Below are 24,975 nucleotides of genomic sequence, written 5' to 3' on the forward strand. Positions count from 1 at the left end.
AATGTAAATCTTTCTATATATGTCTCTCGTTCTTCCACTTAGGAAGGAATTCGTTAGAAGACTTTGGTTTTTACTACTTCTAATACAAAATCCACTTCAATCTTATGACTTAACCACTACCTAAATTGAAACTTTTAGTATAAATTAACCAAATAATTAAACAAAAAATAAATAAATATGAATGAATATCCTTGTATTCAAACGGTTGAACTCTCAAACCGGCATGACATGATGACTTGAGAGATTGTCACAAACCAATGGATGATCCTTAATGATCTTTTTTCAAGAACTCTGAAAAGCGGGTTAGCGAGCAAGTTGAGCATATACAGATAAGAGTGCTCGAGAAATTCTTTGAGAATGCAATCTTCTTGTTTTGTGCTAAATATATGTTTCTTCTCACTTTTAGCATTCTCTATTGAATTCTTTTGATATTACCGTTTGATGTATTTCTGCCTCTTATTAATGCAAAAACAGTGTTGTCCCTTTCCTTTCTTAATTCATCGTAATATTCATTTAATAAAAGTTTGGAGTCTTACCAAATAAGGAAAGAATGGCTACTAACAAGATAAAATAAATACCACAAATCCGTCTCTTTTTGATAGACTCTAATTTTGTGAGAGTTTAGTTTCTTGTGTATGATCAGTCAATGTGATATTCTTGATTTGGTAGCTAAGATCCCTTGTAAAATGTTAAAATTCCATCTGAATGTAACTGATCAACTGTTTTCAAGTTCTTCAGTCAGTAAGAAGTATAACAGTTGAATGGACTACTGATTCATTGTCTGATGCTCTAAAGTTAAAAAAAAAAAATTCTAGATCATGGCATTCTTGCATTCTTTTGAGCTTTCGGTCCGATGTACTTTAATGAACGAGTGAATGGTTGTGGTCGATACCTGTTAACTAGAACTATTGACTAGAAGTTGTTATTTGTCATTACCAAAAATAATAATTCTAACATACACTTAATAAGAGAGAAATATTTTGAGCTTTTTCAACGGGTTACTTTGGATTTTCAATATCCATTGGCTAATTTCTATTTTTTAGGCGATTGTGAGTTGTGAAATTTTTGCTTTGGGATAATGAGTGAGAAGGGAAAAATGTTAATGGAGAAGAGATAAAGTCAGTGTACATCATGTAAATAATGAGAGTATAGGTGTAAAGTTGTTGTCTTATGAGTTTTTTTTTTTTAAATATGTTTGTGAGAAAATGATGCGTTTAATTGTGAGAAATTGCAGAACAAAAAAAAAAAATTATATAAATACCTCAGCAATGAGAAAAGTTCCTTTTTCTTTAAGAAGATATTGCGAAGATGAGGGAAATTAAAGTCACACAATAAGACAAAGTTTAACTTTTTGAGCCGTTATGAGCACGGGATTGGCTTTGTGCATCAATATTCAAAGAGTTAGTGGACTGCGAGCAGCGAGCCAAGTGGACTCATTGTATTATTCTAATAAAGGGAAGAGGAGCACTGAATTCGGACAATAGTTGAGATACATTTTGGATTCTGAAAATGAATTTAAAATCACGTGTGGATATATTTATAGGTTTTAATGATGAGAATAATAAATTAATTGATTTTGAACAATATTTTGCATCAATAATGATAATTTCATTTTTTTCCATAATCATATCATCTACGAAAACAAAATAGGACATGAATAATCCTATTTTTTTAATCTATCGAGATACATAATTTCGCTATATTTTAGCGATTATTGGTGCATATAATTAAAATTTTATAAAGATTTTTTTTTATAAATACTTATTAAAATTTAAATGCTTATCAATTTCAAATAAGTAAGTTCACTGTATAACAGTCTCATGAATATATAACACGAAGACTTGTTCGTTCATTTAATACTTATAATATAATATTTTTATATGTATAACAAAAATTTTATTGGTCAAATCAATCCAAAATCTATCTAATAAAATTAACCCATAAAATAATCACACCAACGTTTTTATATTCTCGGATTCAAACTTCAATTACCGAAATTTTCATTTGGATTGTTTCCTGTATTGACAACCTAGAGTAGCTTTTAACAGTGATGTGGACAGACAAGGGATGCAAGCTAATACAAACAAAAACAATCTTTTTGACGTGACGTCGTCGTTTTTCCCTCATTAATGGCACACGGGTTCACTGATTAACCACGGAAACGCGTATCCCACGTGTTATATTTGATTGGCTGTAAGAAAACGATTTATATATGCTTATCTGGATTTACGATTTGATTTAAATGATAGGATAAGTAATACATATATAAGTAATATAATATAAATTAAAAATAAATAAAAAAAATAGTTAATACATTATTTGATTTGATAGATAGACTATAATTTATTTGATTTAATTGATATAAAATTAATAATTAATAAATAAAAAAATAATATAACGAAAATAAGGCGAAATTGATTGGGATAAGTTATACATAAGTTAATAATACATCAAACCAAACAATGCTTGCCTTTGTCTAATATAAATTTTACATCGGGGTCTCGTTTATATAATTATTTTTTTTCTTAAATATATAAGCTTATATTATATATAATAATATTTTTTAATTTTTTTTATTAATGTATTCAATTTAAAAAAATCTATAGAATTGTTACGGAAGAAATATACGGTACATTAAAACCTTTATAAATTAATAATACTGGGATCGTCAAAAGTTTATTAATTTAGAAAGAAATTATTTAATCGATAAATTAATTTGTTATTATTTTAAAGAGTATTTTTTATTCCGCTAACATAAATTTAAGCACATAAAAACTCATTGTGCTTCATCAATAGTTGCATCATATTATTTGAACTAATACATAAAAAAAAATTATTATATATACGCGTGTGTATTCATTTTAGTGACTAATCAATTTTAATTCACCATATAAACGAAATAATGATATAATTAAATTTCTTGAAAAAACAAGAAAAAATAGAATTATATTTTCCTAAATTGTATTAGTTGATATTTAAATTTCAGTAAATTATTAACTTTTAACATCTAAAAATCATTAGGTTATTAATTTATCAAAATTCTTAATTTAGTACATTGTTCCAAGTCGACACCGCAAAAAATATTATTTTAAAGTGATCTTTACTTTATCAAACATTAAATTATATAGGTTTTACTGTACATAAAACATTGCAGCATGTCATAATTAATTTCAGGGCAACAATAATTCCATCCCATATCCTCGAATTTCTCGTGAAAAAAAATAGTTTAATTCATATATAGCTAAAGCCTAACATGAAATATGTATTTTCTTGAGAAATAATTATTGGTGGAATATCACGGTTTTGTTGGTGTAGTAACGCCCCTAATCCTGTTTTACGTGATTAAATTAGCTAAATATATTTAAAATGATAAAACACGATCAAAGAGTTTTAATTTGATAAAATCAAGTGGAAAAACGATTCCAGTATGTCCGAAAATTGTCTGTAGGATAAAAGTTACTCGGGTATTTTGGAGCACCGACCTAAACCATAGTGAGTTCGGAGGATCCGAATTGTTAGGTTGGCAAGGGTAGAGTACGGATGCAGAAAGTGAGTTCGGAACGTCCGAAACCCAATTATGACATGCACACAATTGACATGTCAAGCATATACGAACACGTGGGATTTCATGTATATCAGAACATCCGAAGTAAGGATCAGAGATTCCGATGTACAGATTGAAACTTCTGATCAGTAGCAATCTGAGACGTGGCAAGCATGCGCAGTTCGGAACGTCTGACTAGGGTTCGGACTGTCTGAACTCCGTCTATAAATAAGTCGTGGATTTATCATATTTAGTGCATGTTTTAGGCTTTCTACCTTGTCCAGTGTATATTTTGAGTGTTTCTATCCATATAATCGATGATCGGGGTGATAGTAAGGTGCTACGGGGCTTGTAGCAGAGTTGTGCCAGGGTTAGGGCCTTCGACATCAGCAGGCTAACGATGGACGCAGATATAGTCCGAGATCTCTAGTAGTATTAAGAAGTATCTATTAGCTTAGTTAAAGCTTTTAGATCAGTATTAGTGATATGATATTTACTTGGCTTGTAGTGATGGACTATAGACAGTGATGACACAGAGTAGTAATAGTACTACGTGAGTACTGACTGAGATTGTCAGCGAGTATGCATGTTATATGTTGCATTCTATGTGTCATGATACATATTTTACTGCTTTATGATATTATATATGTTGCATGTGAATATTCATGTTGAGTTGTATCACTTGAGATAACCTTCTAGTAGGTACGTTAATCCGTACACCATAGTTATATGGTTGGACACCGGGAGAGGCAGTGATGACGGAGACTGATGCTATGGTGATCTTGATGAGTGTGAGAGTTTTCCAAACGGAGTTGATTCAGATAGTACTACGGAGTTGATCCAGATAGTACTACACACTCATTGACGTGTAGTTGACCAGTTACCCAATCATTTTTGCATGCATCATGTCAGCATGTATACTCATATTTATGTACTGAGCGAATATCGATCACGTCTGTGTTGTTATCATAGACACCCCATTTGATGAGGTAGTTGTAGGTTAACAGGTTTGATCTAGTGGTTGGACAATGGTCAAGGACTGGAGCGGAGGCTTGCTGATAGTTTAGTTTAAGTATATTTTTCTGATATTTGTTTTATTCGATTGGGTTGTAATTATTGCTTTGGAATTTTAGCTATTCCCGGTTGTATTTTGTCGGATTGTTAGATTGTTTAAGTTTTCGCAGTTTACTCTTATTATGTTTATCTGTTTAAGTTAATTGCATGTTTAAGATTTTATGATTAGTAGGTGACCTGGGTTGGGTCGCTACAGTTTAATATTAGTTTGTTTCTATTATGTTTTTCGTTTGATTGGGACAATACACATTGCACTTGAAATTACATAAATATCCTTAATGTATTTTATATATAGCACGATAAAAAATGTGGGATATTCTATTAAAATATTGCTAGAATCACTTTTGCATATTAATAAAGATATATGGATTAATTTTTTTTAGGGAAAAAAACAAAAATGTGTAGCTATTATCAGGGATGTTTCACAATAAGGAAATTGTGCGAGATCCAATTCCTTGTCTCTCAATAATTGAAGTAATGGAAAAAAATTAACAATAAAACTTGTAATTTTATTAAGAATGACCCAAGTCATCTATTACAATATCTACTAATTAACTAAAGTGAAGCTTAAAATGTAAACATGAGTGAAATAAGGGAAATTAGACCACATGCAAGTATGAACTCACACCAACTCATGTCATGAAAATGAATTTTTTTTTACTTAACTGGAATGCATGCATAACATAAAACTGAATAAATTGAGACGAGTCAACTGATACTTGAAACTTTAACTTTTACTTTTGCTTTAGAACTTAGATCCTCGAATTGTGACTCAAGTTTCGATCATGATCATGGCTGCAGTATACTATGCCGGCAAGGACGCCGAGATTAATCTCGTTGCCACATTGCCACTTTTTCATTCTTTTGGTAGGGGAGCCGAGATAAATCCCGGCCGCTTACTACACGTCTCATTTGGTAGGGGAGCTGGGATGTCTCCTAGCCGCTTACTACACGTCTCATTTGGCAAGTGAGCCAGGGCATCCCCCGACTGACATTGCACGTACAAGTCACAACCAAATCACTTTGTTCAAAAATATTTTCTTTCATTCCATGACTCGACCCAAAATACTTAGCATGAAAGAACTTATAACGACTTCCTTTGAAAATATGGTTTGGCTCTAAAACGACACTCACGCACACGAATATGCAACTTAATTAAGAAATGAAACTCAACTCAAAACCGTGGGTGCAAGGTGGGTGAGTGGCTGTCCCTAGGTGCTACCCCAACCTTAACTCAAATTCTCACATTCGAGGCAACAACCCGAACAATTTCACCGAAAATCTCTTAACTCTATCATCCCTTAACCAAATTCGACTCCGCTCAAACCGACACTCTCCAAACGCTACCCACTAACCAATGGACAATTTGTAAACTCATTTGACCACCCGAGCAATCCTATCAAAACTAAACTTCGGACATCCCACTTTTACTTCAAAAATTCTGCACCGACACCTCAACTTCAAAAATCCATAACTTATTGAATACTTAGCCGAAACAAGTCTATTTTATACCGACGCAATCACAACATCATAACCTAGACCTAGGACCAGCCCTAACCATTCCCATCCCTCGTCCAGATCCTCCCCTGCCCCGAAATCAGACTACCCTGCCCAAGAATATTAACACCTTACACCCAATCTACTTGGAAGAAACCATCCCAAGCCCTTTCCCTTGCCTCTAACTCCTACCAAATCACCAAACCCACCTTAAGACATGTCTTAAGACTTTCCTCAAACACATAGGCAGCACTCAACCCACTTCCACTCCAAAAATTCGAAAATGACATGATCAAGCACCGAAATGCCTTCAAATCTTGAGCAATCGATGAAATCATTAGACAATCAATATAATGCTTCAAACACACTTCAAAAACTTCCCTAGTATCATGTAAAATTCAAAATTTTAGGCATGTAAATTCAGAAATTTTCGAAAATGCTAAAATGCATTCAAAACCCATCATGCCTTCAAATCACATATCACCATGCCTCACATAAACATCCATGTTTAATCAAATTTTGAAAATCACCAAGAACCCTACTGAAATTTAGCTTAAACCATGACCAACATACCTTATAAACATAGGCTTTTCGAAATTTAAATAAAGGTTTTAACACAAGAATGTAAATAGCTTGCTAGAATGCCCAAAAAATGCATATACTTTCCTTTCTTGATTTTTACCCAACAAATTTCGAATTCAAAAGAGGGGAAAGGGGCTGGACACTCGAACCAACAGCTAGCTTGAGCCTTCAAGGTGTTCCTCCGGCAATGGCAGCGGTGGTGGTGGGCGGCGGCGGCGGCTGGAGAGGAGAGGAGGGGGCGGCCGATGAAGAAGAAGAAAGAGTGAGGGAGAGAATGGAGGGGATCGATTCTAAGGGTGATAGAATGGGGCTAGGGTTTTATTTGTGATTTAAATTATAACTTTAATATGTGTATAAGTATGTGTATGTATAGGTATATGCAAATAAAAGTAGGTGTGTGTGTGCCCACAGGGGTATAGACGAGTTGGTAAGGCCTGAGGTGACGTGGGAAAAAATTCCCCAGCGTTGCGGGTTCGATCCTTGTGTGGAGCATATTCTCTGCTGAAATATTATGGGGGGTATGCTCTGGGGATTGGGTCATGTGCTTTTTCCTTCAGGTCCCTGCCGCTCGTGCACATCCCTCGATTTACCCTTCGCATGAGCCAATGGGCCTCTGACTCATGTGGAATGGGGTCCCCTTCGGGGTCAACCATTTTTAGAAAAGTAGGTGTGTGTGTGCTTTTAAAAGTACAACTTTATAGTACAACTTTTAACTACTAACTTTACACTAATAAAATTTCTAAGTTTAAAAACTCCTAATCAAAAATATTAAATTGGATTTTACTAATCCGGGTTTATGAAAATTCTAATTTTCAAAAAAGTTAAAGAATAAGCCCAATATTGCAATACTAAAGAAAAATGATTTTTCGATATCCGGATATTTTTAACTTTTGAATCCCCTTCTAAATTTCCTCTTACCTCCCTACTAAACTTTTAAAATAGAAATTCTTGGAATTTACCGCCAAAATCCACCATCGCCATACGCCGGAACCGGAAGCCACTGTCTCAAAAATTTCAATAATAAAGAACTTAAAATATTTGAGCACTTAAATTTTAAAGAAAACTTAAGCAATTAATTCCAAGCAATTAAAATCATAATTATTAAAAAGAATTTTAGGCACTATCTTAGGAATTAAAAATCAACACTTAAAATATTTTGATGTCACTGCGATTAATGAAATATTTAAATAATGACACAATGATTAGAAAATATTTTAAACAAACTAAACGAACGTTTAAAAATAATTTAAATAAATACACAAGCGGTATAAGAAACCTTTAAAATTATTTGGACATATAAAATCATTTAAATAAATAAGCTAGACATTTAAAATAATTTAAATAACTAATCAATAAACTTTAATTATTTTAAATAAATAAACTGGACAATTCAAATCATTTAAATAGGAACATATTAAACGTTTAAAAATTATTTAAATAAACAAATCTTAAATCTTTAAAATCTTTAAAACGATTAAATTGCACAATAAAATCATTTAAATAAATAAACTTAAACAATTAAAACATTAATTAAATAGTTAGTACAAAAGAACCATTTGAATAAATAATTAATATTTTATTAACACATAATCCACACAAAGAATTTAAATCAATAAAACTTAAAAATAATAATCATAATATTTATTTAATTTAATGCACATAATTTAGTAGATTGGATTTTAGGTGCTACACACATCCTCACAATCAGTAACTCATTCACACAATTTATTAAAATGTTCAAACCATAATAAGCTTGTAACCAAAAAAGATAAAACTCATAACTTTGTGATAGTGTAGTAACTAACATATTTTCCTTACCTCGTTGGTACTTGATCAACTCTTCACCAACAATTTTAAATCCTTGAGAACTTACACAAAAATCAACAAGTTCTCTTGCATGAAATACATTTTACTTTTTAACATGTTCATGACTCAAAAAATTCATGTCTAACATGATTAACACAATTCTATATTGTTCAACATGTACTTTAAAAATTTTGCTATATACTAAGATATAATCAAAGTATACCGCAACAAAGTTACCCATAGATGCATGCAAAACACAACCCATCAATCCCATCAAAGTATTACGCACATTAGCTAGCCTAAAAGTTAATACTAGCCACTCAAGCAAATATGACTTTTCACCTATGCCATTCATGCAACATTCACACACAAGGACTTACTTACTCTTGTATCACACCAAGATTTCAACACATTAAGAACAAGAAATGACTTCAACACTACCATATGATCCAAATTATTCAATTCTTCAACATACCTAGATTCTCATAACTTAAGATCAAGATTTGAATTCAATCCATATTTCACAGATAGCACATTCACAACTCATTCAACTAAAAAATTTAATCCAAGCAATTTAGAATTTAGACTATACCTTTGAAAATAGACATTTGATTGGTCTTTAACATTTAAAGTTAAATCATACCTCTCGAATGAAACAACTCTCAAATTTCTAACCTCTCCAAGGGTGTGACCAACCTCACATGGATTCAACATTTTAAGCTTTTTAGTATTGTATCACTTTTGCTTCTTCATCAATGCATCTCCAAATTCCTTCAAAGAAGAATAAACAATGCCCGGGATTGAACCGAATATATCATCACAATGAGATAAAACCTCTTTGTACAAAATTACTTTAGGGATTTTATTCAATTGCAAAAACTTTTGAACCTCACAATTTTGGACCATAACATTTTTTTTCTTGGTCTCTTTCCTCTTTTTTTTTTTCTCTCAAATGTCATCTCACTCTTTTGCACTCTCTTTATTTCGGCCTCTAAATTTTCTTTTTATTTTTTCTTTTTCCATGGCTATCTCACTTTTTTCATCACTCTTTTTTTTTTCAGACATATCACTCAAATTTTCAAATTCCAATCGATCCTCAAGAAATTATTTTGGATTCAATGGAAAAGGAACAATACATGGTTCATCATTTATCTCATCAATAGATTCACAAGTGATACCAACAAAATTATCATTTACAACATGTACAACAGAATAATTCTCATCAAAGAATGATTCACCCTCCACCGCACATATTTCAACACTTACATCATCAATAGTTGAAGTATCATCAACCTCAATTTTCTCAACTTTTGATTCCACATCAACTACAACCTTGAATTCAACATCTACTTGAGAATCCACCACTTTCATCATAACTTTCTTTAAACATTGACTCATATCATGCTCATACTTTCTATGACACCATAAGCATGCAATATCACAAGTACTAGAATTTGAAAGTTTAGATGTACCTTGATAATCATGCTTTGGAACTCTACTTCTCCTCTCATAGTGATTAGGAGAAAAATGTTTCCTCATAACTCTTTTCATCTCATCCCATGTAGAAATAAGACTCATTCCACGCCTTTTCCTATTCTTATCCAATCTATCTCACCAAGTGCAGGAATAGTCGGTAAAATTTTTTGATACAAGTTTAACCTTCTTAGCTTCAGAAAAATCACTACCTTCAAATATAGACTCTACCATTTTCTCCCAACTCAAATACGACTTCGAATTTGAATATCCATCGAACGAAGGAATCCCATTTTTCTTAAACCAATCCAAATAATAATAAAAATCTCTCCTATCTCCTTCATCATATCTCCTTTCATTTTCATGCCCATCAACTCTTCTATCTCTCCTACTACTATCATACCCACATAATCTCCTTTCAAATATTATACCTGCAACAAAAAATTAGTAATAAAATATCATCGCCCAAATTCTCACAAATCACTCCAAAGAAATCACTCAAACACTCCTTTTTTTTACTCATGGAATAACTTATACTTTGTGATTTTAAATATCAAACCCACAAGTTCAAAACTTGTTAACACTTGCCAATCGACTCACGTAGATTGCACAAAAAAAATAAGGAATTGACTTTATGAAGATTGAAATAACTTTGTGCCCAAAGACTCACAATACACAAGTAATTTTCCCCCAAAAGTTATTTTGCTTCCTTTTTTTCTGACAATTTCGGTCTCTACTTTATTTTTTTTTTTTGAATTTTTCAATATTCTCTTTTTTTAAATAATAACTTGTAGCACAAAAAATGAAACTTGGGCGACAAGATTGATAGAATGAAGAACGACGAATGAATAACGAAGAACAAAGAACGAAGAACACGAAGAACGATTAAGAAGAACGAAGAATATATAAGAAGAACAAATAGAAAGATACGACTTACTTGAATCAATGAAACCTTAAGCTCTGATACCAAATGATGCGAATCTTGGATGCATGAAAAGCAAACACGATTATAAAGAATCGTACCCTCAATTCAATAACAAAAAGATTCAATAATGTTGTCCCGATTTTTTGAACAAGTAATTTTTCGGATATCCACCTCTAATTTATTTGAAATTAGCAACAGATAATCACGACAATAAACAATTAATCACAACGGAACATTCAAAAAATTTGTTTCTGACAATCCACATAGATATTAATCGACAAAAGCCACAAAGTTTATGAAACTTTGATAAATTTGATTTGATTAAAACAAAGCAAAGCTTTGAAAAAATTCTAGAGAGAATTTTTAAGGATTGATAAAAATCAATAATTCAATAACTTCAATAGTCTATTCAATAATGAATGTATATATTGTATTTATAATACAACTACAAAATAATAATAAAATATCGCAAAATAATATCTAAAAATATCAAAATATCTCCTAGAAGTTTCCTAGTAGGCTTAAAAGTCTCAAAATAGAAAAACAATCATAAAATATTGAAATTCCCGAACACACACAAACACTTTCGGTGTGTGTAAAAGGACGGCCGTGCGGGCGCTCGGTATTACGGCGTGGGCGCGCATGGGTTGCGCAGGAGCGGCGCGGGCGTGCATAGGACTCGCAGAACAGGGCGCGGGCGCGCCTGAGGCTCGAATTGGACATTGAATTTTTGAGTTTTCTTCAATATTTTCTTCACTTCCTTGATCCCTTTGGACTTCAATAACATCATAATAATTCCAAAAATTATTTCCATGCTCTCGAACTAAGTTTCCATGGATCCCAAATCCTTCAATTCTCGATGAAAAATTAAAAGACATTTCTTGGCACAATATGAATCTTCGAGCACCAGCTTCAAGATTCATATCACTTTAACTCAAAAGCCAGCACTACCTAACCCTCGTGATCTCGCACCAAACCACCAACTAAGTTACTATTTGCATGCTCATGTAGCGCATCATCTACATCCAATCGTAGCTGGTGAGTCGATGGCTTGGACTATCGTTGTTGAGACATTGAAGTCCTATTGGAGCAAATGGTATTGAGATATTCTCGAGCCACATGGAAATCACTAATTAAGCAGATTAGTAGAATCATTCGATAGGTTAGTTTAGTGAGGTATGTAATGTACTAACTAAAATATTTAAGCGTAATATACACACATATATGCTGCATACTTATCTATTTCATGATGCATGTTTTATTAATTTGACATTATTATGCATTGCATATAACATTGTGCTTGATATATTTTTCAGATATCCCTTGTTTGTTGGGAACGCTCAACCCTATTCTGTATTGATGGATGGATGGGTATCTAGAGCTACAGTATCCAATGGGACTCGTAGATTTTGTTGACCTTGGAATTTTTAGGTTCACGCCTTGATGTTCTTTATGGGAGCTAGCCTAAACATGTTCGGTTAGATAAGAGACTACATACTCAAGAACCTCAAGACGGAGAATGATATTTTAGACTTATCTTTAACGTACACTCAAAATATTGCATTTCACACGAATCGTGTAGGTTTGCATACTCATAATGGGAAATTTTCTTCCACATCTTTATTTTCATCTTGGATACACCATTCAATGAGACGGGCCTTAGGTTGGACAATTATGACGGTCAAAATAGTGGATAGCCAATTTTAGTTTCCAATATCGCGGAAGAGGTTTATTCGGTTTTTTTATTTGGATTATTAAATTCGATCTGGTTGTATTGATTTTAAATTTGTTGTACTTAATATTGTTGTTGTACTTAATATTGTATTAATAAAAATTAACACATTGTACGTCTTGGCTGTTTAAATTGTGTTATGAAGTTTAATTATGCACGCTTATTAGTTTGTTTGGTATTGGCTCGAGTAAGGACGTTACATTTAGTGATATCATAGCATGCACATAATTTTGGGAATAAATTATTCTGTTTCGAGGAATTGGATCGAAGTTGATTTTGATCTCATTTTAAAATCTAAGAAAAAGAAAACAATGACAAAAGGCAAAAGTATTGGACATGGCGGTTACGGTGACAATGACCATCAAGATCTTGGTCGTAATTAAAGGACATGACATAAGAGGCACCGAGAGCATTCCTACTATTCAAGCACTTTTCAGTATCAGTCCCATCTTTTGCTTATTCACTAAAATCGCCGAAGATACTTGAAAATCTCAAGTCAAATATATATATATCCATGACCTAATAACATGGCTATGAATATTGACATATGAACATATAATTTTAGGTTGTGTTTAGATTGATTAATTTGATTTGAAGAAGAGATTTGATTTTAGAAAGATCAACTTGATATTTTGATTTCAAATCAAGTGCATATTTGATAATTAATTGAAATCCATCACAATACTAATGAATGAACATAAAACATTAGATAAATTGTTTTCAAATTCACTTTAATTTTATTAATCTAAACAAGTGGAGGGATTTTATAATGGCAACCTCATACATTTATAAAAGTATAGATATAGATATAGATGATAGCTGCTGAATGATATAAGCAAACTCATTTCCCTTGACTTGCGAACATATAATTTTATTTATATTGATCTAGCTAATTTGTTATAATAATGAAAAACAGAACAAAATATTTTATCTGACATTTTTACTATTCTAATTTGTTATTTTTAAACCATGTCCGTACTAAGAAAAATTATACGGCACGTAAAAATAACATTCTTCACATCAAAAATTGTACCAAGAACATAGAAATTTAAAAGGAATGATTCCATAAAAAGACGTCAGCATGGATCATTTCCATGTTTTCACTGTACTGAGGCGGCGGCGGCATCATCAACCCCTCAGCCATATCGGCAAGCAACTCATGCATCCCAAATAACAGTTGGTCGTCAAGAAATAAGACATCCTCCGGCGACTCAAAGGCGGCAGATGTTTTTAGTTCTTCCTCGACGGATAACTCCAACTCCGGTCGGAAGGCCTCCGCCGCTTGAGCCGCCGCCTTTTGAATATCCTTAGCATTACCGGAAGCTGGAATGGGCAAGCGCCACAATGAGTCGGCGAAATTGAGACAAGCTGACTTTCCACGAAGGGCGATCACTGCGACATCATGTGCACGCGCCGCCATTTCTGGTGTCTGGAAAGTTCCCAACCAAATTCTGGACTTGTTGTTGTTAGGCTCTCTGACCTCGCAAACCCATTTCCCGGAGTTCCTTCGCCGCACGCCTCGGTACACGGGATGCCTCGTCTCCCGGAACTTCTTCCTTCCCGCTCTCTTTTTGGGGTTATTGCAAGCTAACTTGATCACTACTTCCTCCTCAGAACAACTGGATTCTTCAACATGACAATAGTAACTTGTAAACATCTGAATTATATTCTTGGAAGTAACTATATAAGATATATATTTTCAAATTTCTTTGTTGTTTGGGGGAAAAGGGGAGATGTTGTATTTATATGTATGTATTCAAGTAAGAAGTAGAGTACTTGATTGATAAGGTTTAGAACGCGAGCGGGATGTGGATAAGGTTACGGGGTGCCCACGGTTTAGACTTTTCAACTAAATCGAGGAGAAAGTCGAAAGTTAGTGGGTGGGGTCTCACATTAGTTGTTCTACTGCACATGTGAACAAATAAATAAATATATATTTAAAGAATGTGAACAAATATTTTACAATACGTTGATGCTTGGATTTAAAATAATTTTTTATAATACATATGTATTTAAATATACTTTCATTTCTTTTTCTTTTGTTTTTCAGGACAGATAAACTTTTTGGAGTATTTTTGGAAAAAAAATTAAATGCATGTGATTTTTATCTGGGAAACTTCAATTATAACATAATAATAATCTTTTAAATAATATTTTAAAATAAAATACCTCTCATTTATTATACCTCTCCCTTTCTAATGAGATTTGCCTGACGAGATTAGGAACTTCATGAATTTGAATTTAAAGAATATATACCAAGGCCCGAAAATTAATTATACTGTATTTGATTCTATTTAATATTAATTATTGTGCAATATAAGTAGAAAAATGTATTTAAAAATAGTATTGACAAAGCTAGTAATATAAAACACATATCGAAGTTAATTAACGCACGAGTTTTAAACATATATTAGGCCGAATCACCTGCTAAGAGCAGGGGCGCACTAGTAGAATTTGGGGCTTTTATTTTGCTATTATTTATTTTGACAATTATTAATTATGAAGTAATATGTAATAATCAATTTTGGTAATAAGACTAGCGAAGTAAAAACACATTTTTTACTTCAGATTTTATAAAACTCGGGCTTCACTAATAATTTTGAGTAATATTTTACTTCGATAATTTATTTTTGACGAAGTAAAAAGGGGAAAAAAATAAAATTTATGTAGAAAAGTGATGAAGTAAAAAAATTGAAACGGGAACCCTTGACTTATCCCTTTCACCTTTCTCAGTATCTTCATTATCTCCTTGGCGCTTTATCTCCATCTCCATTCTCGATCTTCACTTCCGCCTGCGGAGATCAATTCCACTCTGTCTGCAAAAATGCCCAACTCTCCTTAGTAATCGTGATGCCAAGCAGCGCGATCGATGCTTCCTTGAGATCTAGAAGCCTCAAGCTTCACGATCCCTTCCAATTTTTTCAGATCTAAGCTTTTGTTTTGATTATTTCAACTCTGTCTCTGCGGGTATGGGAGCCGTGTACGGAACGACGAAGAGCGGTGTTGGGGTGGCGTTCATGGGTGTGATGCGACCAGAGTTGTTGATGAAATCCATCGTGCCGGTAGTTATGGCTGGTGTTTTGGGTATATATGGTTTTATCATTGGTTTCATTATCAGTACTGGTATTAGGCCCTGTTTGGTTTCAAAAATCAGGCCAAAAAAACACTTTTTTTAAGTGATTTTTATTTAATAAAGTGTTTGGCTGACCAGAAAAGTGCTTAAATAAACACTTTTTTAAGTAGAAAATAGAGCTTTTTCAAAATCAAAAAATTATAGTTTAAAAAAGTGTTTTTTTTAAAAAATGTCTACCAAATCCAAACGGGGACTTACCCCAAAATCCAAATTACAAATCCAATCAAATTACGGAAATGTATTTTCTATTTTCTTGCGTACCTTTCTTCAAATGTTTCATATTTTTAGTTTTAAATCCTCACACGCAACTTCTTTTGCAGCCAGCAATTGTTGGTTCATTAGGTCCCATTCCTAATGTTTCTGCTTCACTATCGCCCATCCTCGAAGTACTGATAGAACTCCACAACCAATGTCCCTTGGCAATATGGTAATGCACTACTGCTCTTGTATTCATTTTAGTTTACTGTTTTGATAACTGCGTGGAATCCGAATTGAAATTTCATTACATCCTTGTACCGTGCGATGATTTGATCGTTCCATTTGAAAATGACAGGCCACTGTAGAAAGTAGCAGGGTGGCTGATATAAAACTACGGATTCTTGATGCTAGTGAAAAATTTTAAATTTGGAAGTTCCCAGACATAGCTGATTCATCTCAGGTCAAGAATTTGATGCTTCCTGATCCATTGACAACAAGCAAGGTATGTTATTTGGAAGATTTGTCAAACTCTAATAGAAGGAAGTATAAATTAAGGCGGAAAGGTCTTTACCAATATCTCTTTGAATTAATACATTGTCTGTAATTGTTGTAAGAGTTGAGTTTATTAATGCATGATACATTCGTCATTCATGTAACTATTTCTACTCATCTCTATGCTTTATACCCACTTTTGACTTTTCGAATTTTCGATTCTTTCCCTTTATATGTAACCAGCTGTCCTCCAGGTTGTGCGGTTGCTGTACACTAATTCTGGTCTAGTTGTGCTTGCGCTGGCTACCAATGTTGTTCATAAGTTGTGGAAGTGTCCATGAAATGAACGAAACCCATCTGGAAAGGTTAAACTTCAGTATTATTTTCAACATGATTTAATTTGTATTATGTAGTTCTTGTGACGCTTTGATATTTCATTCTCAGTTGTCTGCCTCTAGTGTGCCATAACTTTGGTAGCATACTAATGGGGCTCTCATGTCCAATGATATGTTTGATTTCAAAACTATAGAAGACTCGGTTTCCTCTATTTCCTTGTAAAAAAATGATCCTTATGTTCCATCAGATTCAAGGGGAAAGTCTCTTTGTTCAACATGATGACTTTAAGGTTTGTCAACATGGTGATTTCTTTGGCTTTAAACACAGGATTTTTATACAGAGACTACTGAAAGAATGAGAAGCACAAATCTGTGGAGCTTTTCATCTTTAAAACTGAGTGCAAGAATGAATATTTGGTTACAAAAAGAGACGCTCATGTTGCTGAAAGGTCTCCTTTTGAATCATCTTCTTCAAAAGTTATGGAGGGGGTTGTTGATCTTGATCAGTAAGTACTGTTTAGGAATTGCCCTCTTCCTTTTTTGAGTCTGTTTTTTTTTAATTCATTCCCCTTTCTGGAATAAATGTCACTATCTTAGCATTTTTTGGTTAGAAGGTAAAATTCAGTCATAAAGAGTAATTGTTGTGTGAGATATCTTAAATTCTATAACTTTTTAATAATTGATGGACTCAGATCTTCGGGATGACCATCATTGATCATCCAGGTGCGGCACCGTGTACTTCATCCCAGGTGATTCTCTACTCTCTATCTCAATTATATGGTTATCAATCTTGTTTTTTCTTATGTTTCTTTCAGTATTTTAGATTCAATCTTGTGTTTTTCTTCTGTTTCTTTCAGTATTTTAGATTTGTATGGAGAATAACACGTGTTTTATCATTTCCTTTGATTTCGTAACATCCATCTTCTATCAAATTTCAGGGGAGGAGCTTTGATATATGAATGGGGCACCTTCATAAATTATCCTGAATCATTTCATTTTTCTGAGGAATAACACATGGTGTGGAATTACTAGTTTTTTGTGTGTGGCTAAATTGTTAATTTGAGAATGTTCCATGTTGAAATTGTTTTGTGGCATGACTATGAATCTTATGTGCCTGGCCATATTTCTTCAAACTAAATACAATATATTTTACTTAGTTTATAAGAAACTAACACGTTCTATGGTATCTAATTAAGTTGTGAGATTTTCAATTACCCTAATATATATTTATAAGAAATATTGGACATTAAGGCTAACATTTTCTCTGAATCGCAACACTGGTTTTGGTTAATTTTGACAGTGTCTTATACTTATGTTTTTTTTATAGAAGTTAATGTCTTTTGATACAATATCTAAATGTAAGTAGTATTTAAATGGTTTGAGACCTGAAAATTAAATGAGGAGGGGAATTTATTTTGCTTGATGTGTCAGGTGTAGTCTGTTCTTTTTAATATATATTATGTACTTCTCCTTACCTATACAGAACACAAGTTTTTGTTAGAATGTGTGCATATATATTCAATTATGCATGTATATGCATTAATGTTTATATTATCTATTTTATAGAGCGTGTCCACAAATTGGGGTTTTTTACTTAATTTTGCTAACGATAATTAGAAAGATATAAGAAAATTTAGGAGAACAATTCAATTTTTTATGTTGTTTTAAGAGGAACCCTTTTCTTGAAAGATTGACAAAAAGAAAACTTGTTATGGCACGAAAGTTTTAGAATTTTTTTTTTAATTCAAGGAGACGACACTACAACAAAAATGATCATTCACAACAGTTGAAAGACAACACTTTTTACAACAGTCATCCTTGAATTCATCTTCTTCTTGCGATAGATTGAGACAAATGAGTGTCTGGATAATGAATTTTTAGATCTTGCAGCCGAAAGTTTTGAGAAATGCACAGCGAGGGAGGTGAAGGAGGCAGACGGGGCTGGATATCACTGGGGTGGAGTTAGAGAGGGTGATGTTCTCACTCTCTCGAGTCTGAAAGAGAAGTTCGCCAGTTGCGTTGAACACTCTTTTTTTTTTGTTGACATTGTGATGTGATTGAATTTGGATAATTAGATTCTGCTTTCCAACTCTTTATCATGAAATATGTTGTAGTTTGCATTGGATTTGGGTTTTTCTCCTTACATACCTGTGGTTATCTATTTACAGTCCGTATTTATTTTTCTTACATATCATGTGTGTATCAGTGTATCTGAGACTTTAAACTGGGAATTGTTGAATCAATTACCACCACAAAGATTTGTATCATCTTTTGTTACAGGCCCGTCTAAGATAGGCCAAGATCAGGAGCATATATCAGTTTATGAAGAAAAGGGTGACAACCATGAAACAGGCCCAGTCCAGGAAGAAAGGCCCATTATGAAATATGTCTATGAGAGAAAGAAGAGGGGACCTACACGTGATGAGTAACGTGGAATTATTCTGTTATCATTTTGTTTTGTGAGTGTTTAATAGCTGAGGCTAGGGTATATTTGTATTACAAAGTTTAACTCTGGAAATATTGCAATATTATTAGCTTTTATTGGTTGGATAACATCTTTGATATCGTTGTGATTGTCGTTCATTCTTCTTTTTCACAACAAATTGGTCCGACCTGCCGGCACGACACTGAGAAAGATGGCCAGCACCCGTTCAAAAACTAATATGGAGGCTATGGGGAGAATGGTGACGGGGCTACAGGATCAGATGTTTATGGTGCAGGGGGATATAGCATCACTTACTCGATCGGTGGGAGAAATGGCAAAGGTGCAGGGCGATGTTGCAGCCATATCCAAGAAGGTCACCGATCTTTTGGAACTCAAATCATTGGTTGAGCAGATGATCCACGGACAGGGAGGGATGAGGGACGACTCCTTGCTTTCTGGACATCAACAAGATTCCGGCCAAGAACCTCCAGAAATTACGACGGAGGACATGAGTTGTAACCAAAACCATCACCCTAATGAGCTACACCAAGCTTTAAGAAGGATCGAGTTACCTGGATTTGATGGTTCAGATCCCATAGGGTGGTTAAGCAAGATGGAACAATATTTTGATTTGCAGAACATGGCCCCTAGCAATCGCGTGAAACTGAACCATATCGCCATGGAAGGGGTGATGTCGCATTGGTTCCGGTGGGTGAAAACAAAGATTCCCAACATGAGTTGGGAGCGATTTGCTGGTGAATTGGTGAAACGTTATGGGGGCGGCTTGACTGCAAATCCATTCGAGATATTGGTACGTCTACGCCAAGAACGATAGCCCGTGGATGCCTATATTGAGCAATTTGAGATACTGTTATCTCAAATCGGGAATATCTCGGAGGACCAGGTGTTAGGCTATTTTTTGGGTGGGTTGCGCGAGGAGACACGGCGGCAGATCGGTATTCACGAGCCACAGTCCATCATGCGTGCAATGGATTTGGCGCGTGCAATTGAAGAAGAACTGTTCGGTGATTTTTTGGACAATCACTGTGGGTATTTTTCGATGGGCCAGAAGTGGGAACCTAAAGGTTATACTACTGGTTGGGCAGGCCGGGCCCAACCCATGGACACCAGGATTAATCCCACTACTTTTAGCCCTAACCCTTCTCGGAGTTGGGGATCTTGGGATCAGTCCACAAAGAAAATAATCCAAACCCGATCTCCGGGTCCATCTCAACCACCGATGACGCAAGAGAAGGGAGGAGGAAATCGCCTGTATCATCAAGGCGGTCGATAAGGGAAAATATATTCACACCAAGAATATCTCACTCGGAAAGAAAAGGGTCTTTGCTTCAAGTGTGGTGACCCTTATCACCCACTTCACAAATGTCATAACAAGACGATGCGTGTGATCTATTTTGCAGAAGATGAGTATGGCAGAGAAGAACTGTGAGACCCCGATTCTAATCATCTAATCAAGAGTTAGTCCTATCGATAATCAATCAAAGGCCAAAAGATAAGACATTAATTAAATAACAAAAAAAAAAAATTTATTTTTCTGATGAACAGTGCTGCGCTCGATCCTATAAAAGTCCAGGATCGAGCGCACCATATTTTGAAACTCTCTGCCGAGAAAATAATATGAGCCGCGCTCGATCCTACAAAAAGCCAGGATCGAGCGCACCAAAATTTTGAGTCTACTGCCTCAAATAAAAAGGGGCCGCGCTCGATCCCACGAACTCGTGCGATCTAGCGCATGGTCTGCCCAGAAAATCTGAAAATTCAGAACATGCACTTCTATTCCAATCATCAATTCAATTCAATCTAGATGATCATAATTCATAAACAACAACATGCAACCATGCTTAAAAATTATTCAACATACATGGTAGTTTTAGAGTTATACATTTCTTCATCGAAGAGAACATGCATCGGTTCTAGGTTCGACACAAATACAACCTAAAACAAAAGACTAGATTGACATGCTCTTCCGTTCTAAACCGAAGTTTCACTTCTAATCTTTGATCTCAATCTATCCTTGTCGTCTTTGACTTGGTCCTGCCTCACCTATTGCCAAGTACACATACAAAAACAAGACAAAAGCCGGATAATCCGGTGAGAATTGATATTCCCAGTAAAAGAGACAACATGCTATATCAAAATATACATATCAAACATGATATGCATCAATTCACCTCGTATATCAACTTCAGATATAATTCAAGTAATTCATTCAAGTACTGAATTAAAATGATATGCATGTCTGTAAAACTTCTGGATTATCAGACTCAGATAATCAAATGGAATTTTTCTTTCTTTATTTCTTCGGTTTGGGATCCCGAGGTTAAAATATCTAACAATCACACCGACTACCCTCTCGAGGTGGACGAGGCATATTTTAATCCTCTATACTCCGAAGCATTATAGAGAGTTATTTCCGCACATGTAGTAATTCGCCTACAAGGCCACTCAACTATAATCACCAGATCGTCTAATTCAAAATGAATAATCATTCGGATCAATATGAATGCATATGTCATGTCATGCATTCAATCATAAATTCAATAACCAATTCAAATAAGCATTCAATCATGATTTCAACTAAGCATTCAATCATGATTTCCAATAAGCATTCAATCATGCAAGTATGTGATTTCTTTGGAACACTCGAATCCAGTCTAATTCGAGTTAATCATTCCATTCAAGTCTAAGTCATCTTTTACCTTATTCGCTTCGAAGGTACTTCAATCTGAAATCAAATAGCAAGGATAATAGTCAATATTCAATCAAACTCATTCAAAACTCAATCAACTTCTTCAATCGATAAAAAGAAAATTGATACTGTACCGACTTCAATCTTCCAAACTGACCAAAGCTGTTATCTCACAACTCCGCTGACTTCAATTCAATCTATCAGAAGAAGTCAGAAGGATCAATATTGACATCAAAAGCTCAATCAAACTCGATACGATCAAAACATCGAAACGATATCCAAAACTCAAACTGACGGCATAACCGCTATAAACTGATCAAACCGGAAATGCAGACAGCAATATATCATTTCAATAAACTCAATTCAATCAATTCATATCATTTCCAATCCAATCCCAACACATCTTAAAACTCCAATTTTCGAAAATAACTAGAAAATTCATATCAATTCCGATCGTCGTTGGATCTTTGAACCGTCTTAGATATACTATCACAGCTATCTCATAATCATCCTCTCCGAATATAAATCAATTCTAACAATGTCCAAAAATTCAAAATTCTCAGAATTAAGATATACTTACTTCCAAACGGAGCACTCGTCGCTGTGATCGTAGATATCCAGTCAGAAATCAATTCTATCGGACGGATCGATCAAAAATGGAAATCCCAAAGCTTGGGAAATGAAATGGGTGATTTCCATGGTGGGAGGCGAGATGGAGGAAGGGGATGAAGTGAAGAATGAGTCAAAAACATGCTTAAATATCTAATAAATCCATTTATTGCGTTTTAGTCCCTGAAAATTCCAAAAATTGCATTCTAGTCCCTGATCATAGTCGAATCGGCCCTCGACTTCTAAAATCTCTGATTATCTCAAATAAAGTCCATTAAGATAATTTTGGGGCGTTACAATTCTCTCCCTCTAAGAATCGATTTCGTCCTCGAAATCAAACATGATTCTATCACAAGGTCGAGGCTTGAATCAAGGACTGCAATAAGAATTTACATCTCGAAACTAAGTCCAGAATCTGCTTCCAATCTAACTCTGAATCGTTCGTCTCAAACAGTTCGGCATCTCAACAAATAGAGAAAGTCAGAAACTCTAGTCGATTAATTCATCAACACTCCGTCCGTCTATCAAAAGTCAACTCATCCTCGTTAGAAAAATTCTTCTAATTCCAGTCACAATTCGAATCTTCTTTCGTTCTAACTCCTGTGACACAGAAAGTTCATATCAAAAAAAGGAGATCTTCATCTCTCCTTGTACAACTTCTTGAGAGGTGCTTTCATAAATCATCTGATCGCTGCCATTGTACGAATTCTTCACAAGAATCAAGAATTCTGCTAGCTAGTGCTAAGTCGAGCACTACAACTCATGGCAATTCCTCTAAAGTTCAATTCAACTGATCTGGCTGTACGTCATTCTGAGGGTATCGAATCGAAAATAGTTGAATCAACAATAAAAAATCTCTTCTATGTCTATGCCGAAAGAACAATTACATCAAGGATCTCTGTCTAGACTGACAGACTTCGGCAATTCATGACATCTGAAAACCTCTGACAAGATATCAATCCTCTATTCTTCATCAAATCATTCTGAACAGAAAACTGTAACAGATTCCCTCAATCTACCAATCAAAACAGACAGTAGATAAAATACGGATAAATTCTTCGGTTCGAAACATTAGTTGCTGCATTCACTCCTTCAGTTAAAAAGATTCAAATCAGAAATCTCAATAAAAAGAAAACCAAGTACTGCAAGATCGTCAGTACTGAAACTCAGAATACAAAAGAGCGGATAATCAGAAATTTCATCATCAGATAATACGATCGAAGAAATTTATTCGGTCCGATCAGAAATTCAAACATCGAGATTAGTCTACAACTGATCGGCGTACAATTCTGAAAAGATTGCCGAAAGCTCTGTACGATCAGTACAATTCTCATAACCAGAAAAACAAGAAATTCATCAATAACAATTCCTAATTTCAACTAATACTTCTGAGAGATTTGGTCAATAGAAAATTCTTCAACAATACAGGATTATTCTTCAAATCAAACGGCATGTTCAAAGTTCAAAACGGCCTTACCTCATTTCGCAAATGATTCTGAGAAAGCTCACTTCACGAACTTACTGAAGATAAAATTTGGATCCCCATTCAGTGTCGAACTCATTCTGACAATCAGGACCAATCTAGAAGTTCATTCCGAACAACTTTAGTCGTTCAATAACCACTGGCACATCAACCAGTTCAGGTTACAATCCAATACATCAACTGTAAAGCTTCGAGAGTTCGTTTATACTATTCTGTAACAACAGTCATTCAACAGAATAAATCAAGAATTCTTAGAATCGAGAATTCTTAACGGGGAATTCCATCACTCGTTCAATGATACTCAGATGACATCTCATCTCGGACTCACAAAGTAGCCTTGCTACAAAAATCATCGAATTGTGATCCCAATTCCATTCTGAATCAGAATATACTGTACAACAGAAATTTGGATTGTTCTCTCTCTGACTGCTGATAGTTCAAAATATCAGAAGCCATACTTTGAACTTCATACTTCATCATCCTCTATTCGATCTGATTCCTCAATTCATCAAACATCTTCCGATCATCTGGAAGAACTCTGAATAAACTTCAAAGTGCCAATCTCCTGATACTCTGTCTCAAATCGAAACATCTGGCACAACAAAAGTTATTCGCTAATAAGGCATCAATAAAAACCTGAAACTCATATTATACTCAGATCAGATCTATCTTCACCGGATTCTGAAAGATCGAATCAGATTCCAAAGCGTTCTCAATCTTCTCAATCAACTCTGGTTCAAAGTCGAATGAAGGAGTCAAGATAAACTGATCGAGCAAATACTACCACGAAAAATCAACGTAAATATATCTATCAATTAAGCTCGAATAAATCGCAAGTGCACGATTCAAGTTATAATAGAATGTACTGAGTACGAGTATCGTCCTCAGGGACTAACGAAAATAATTTGTCTTTTCAATTTTTAACTACACAAAGTATCGAAAAAGTGATTTGTGAAT

General features: G+C 34.3%; 1 protein-coding gene and 1 long non-coding RNA gene across 8 annotated transcripts; one reads left to right on the top strand and one right to left on the bottom strand.

The window, feature by feature from the left end:
• Positions 1 to 13,483: 13,483 nt before the first annotated feature.
• On the bottom strand, positions 13,484 to 14,344 carry LOC140894658 (dehydration-responsive element-binding protein 1A-like). The gene has a single exon (XM_073303225.1). The coding sequence runs from the start codon at positions 14,288 to 14,290 to the stop codon at positions 13,682 to 13,684; it is 609 nt and encodes a 202-aa protein (XP_073159326.1). The 5' UTR covers positions 14,291 to 14,344; the 3' UTR covers positions 13,484 to 13,681.
• Positions 14,345 to 14,902: 558 nt separating this feature from the next.
• Positions 14,903 to 19,330, top strand: LOC140894659 (uncharacterized). Of its 7 annotated transcripts, none has more exons than XR_012153887.1 (6): positions 14,903 to 15,717; positions 16,087 to 16,193; positions 16,320 to 16,466; positions 16,700 to 16,821; positions 17,120 to 17,297; positions 17,484 to 19,330. It is a non-coding gene; the product is annotated as an uncharacterized lncRNA (long non-coding RNA). The 7 variants fall into 7 exon arrangements; XR_012153890.1 differs by having other exon boundaries at positions 17,133 to 17,297; XR_012153888.1 differs by having other exon boundaries at positions 16,711 to 17,297; positions 17,484 to 17,540; positions 17,730 to 19,330.
• Positions 19,331 to 24,975: the final 5,645 nt, after the last annotated feature.

Source organism: Henckelia pumila, chromosome 4, assembly GCF_033568475.1.
Source record: "Henckelia pumila isolate YLH828 chromosome 4, ASM3356847v2, whole genome shotgun sequence".
NCBI classification, from domain to species: Eukaryota; Viridiplantae; Streptophyta; class Magnoliopsida; order Lamiales; family Gesneriaceae; genus Henckelia; species Henckelia pumila.

Coding starts and splice junctions, on each gene's coding strand:
- LOC140894658 (XM_073303225.1), bottom strand. CDS start 14,290: ATGTTTACAAGTTACTATTGTCATGTTGAAGAATCCAGTTGTTCTGAG.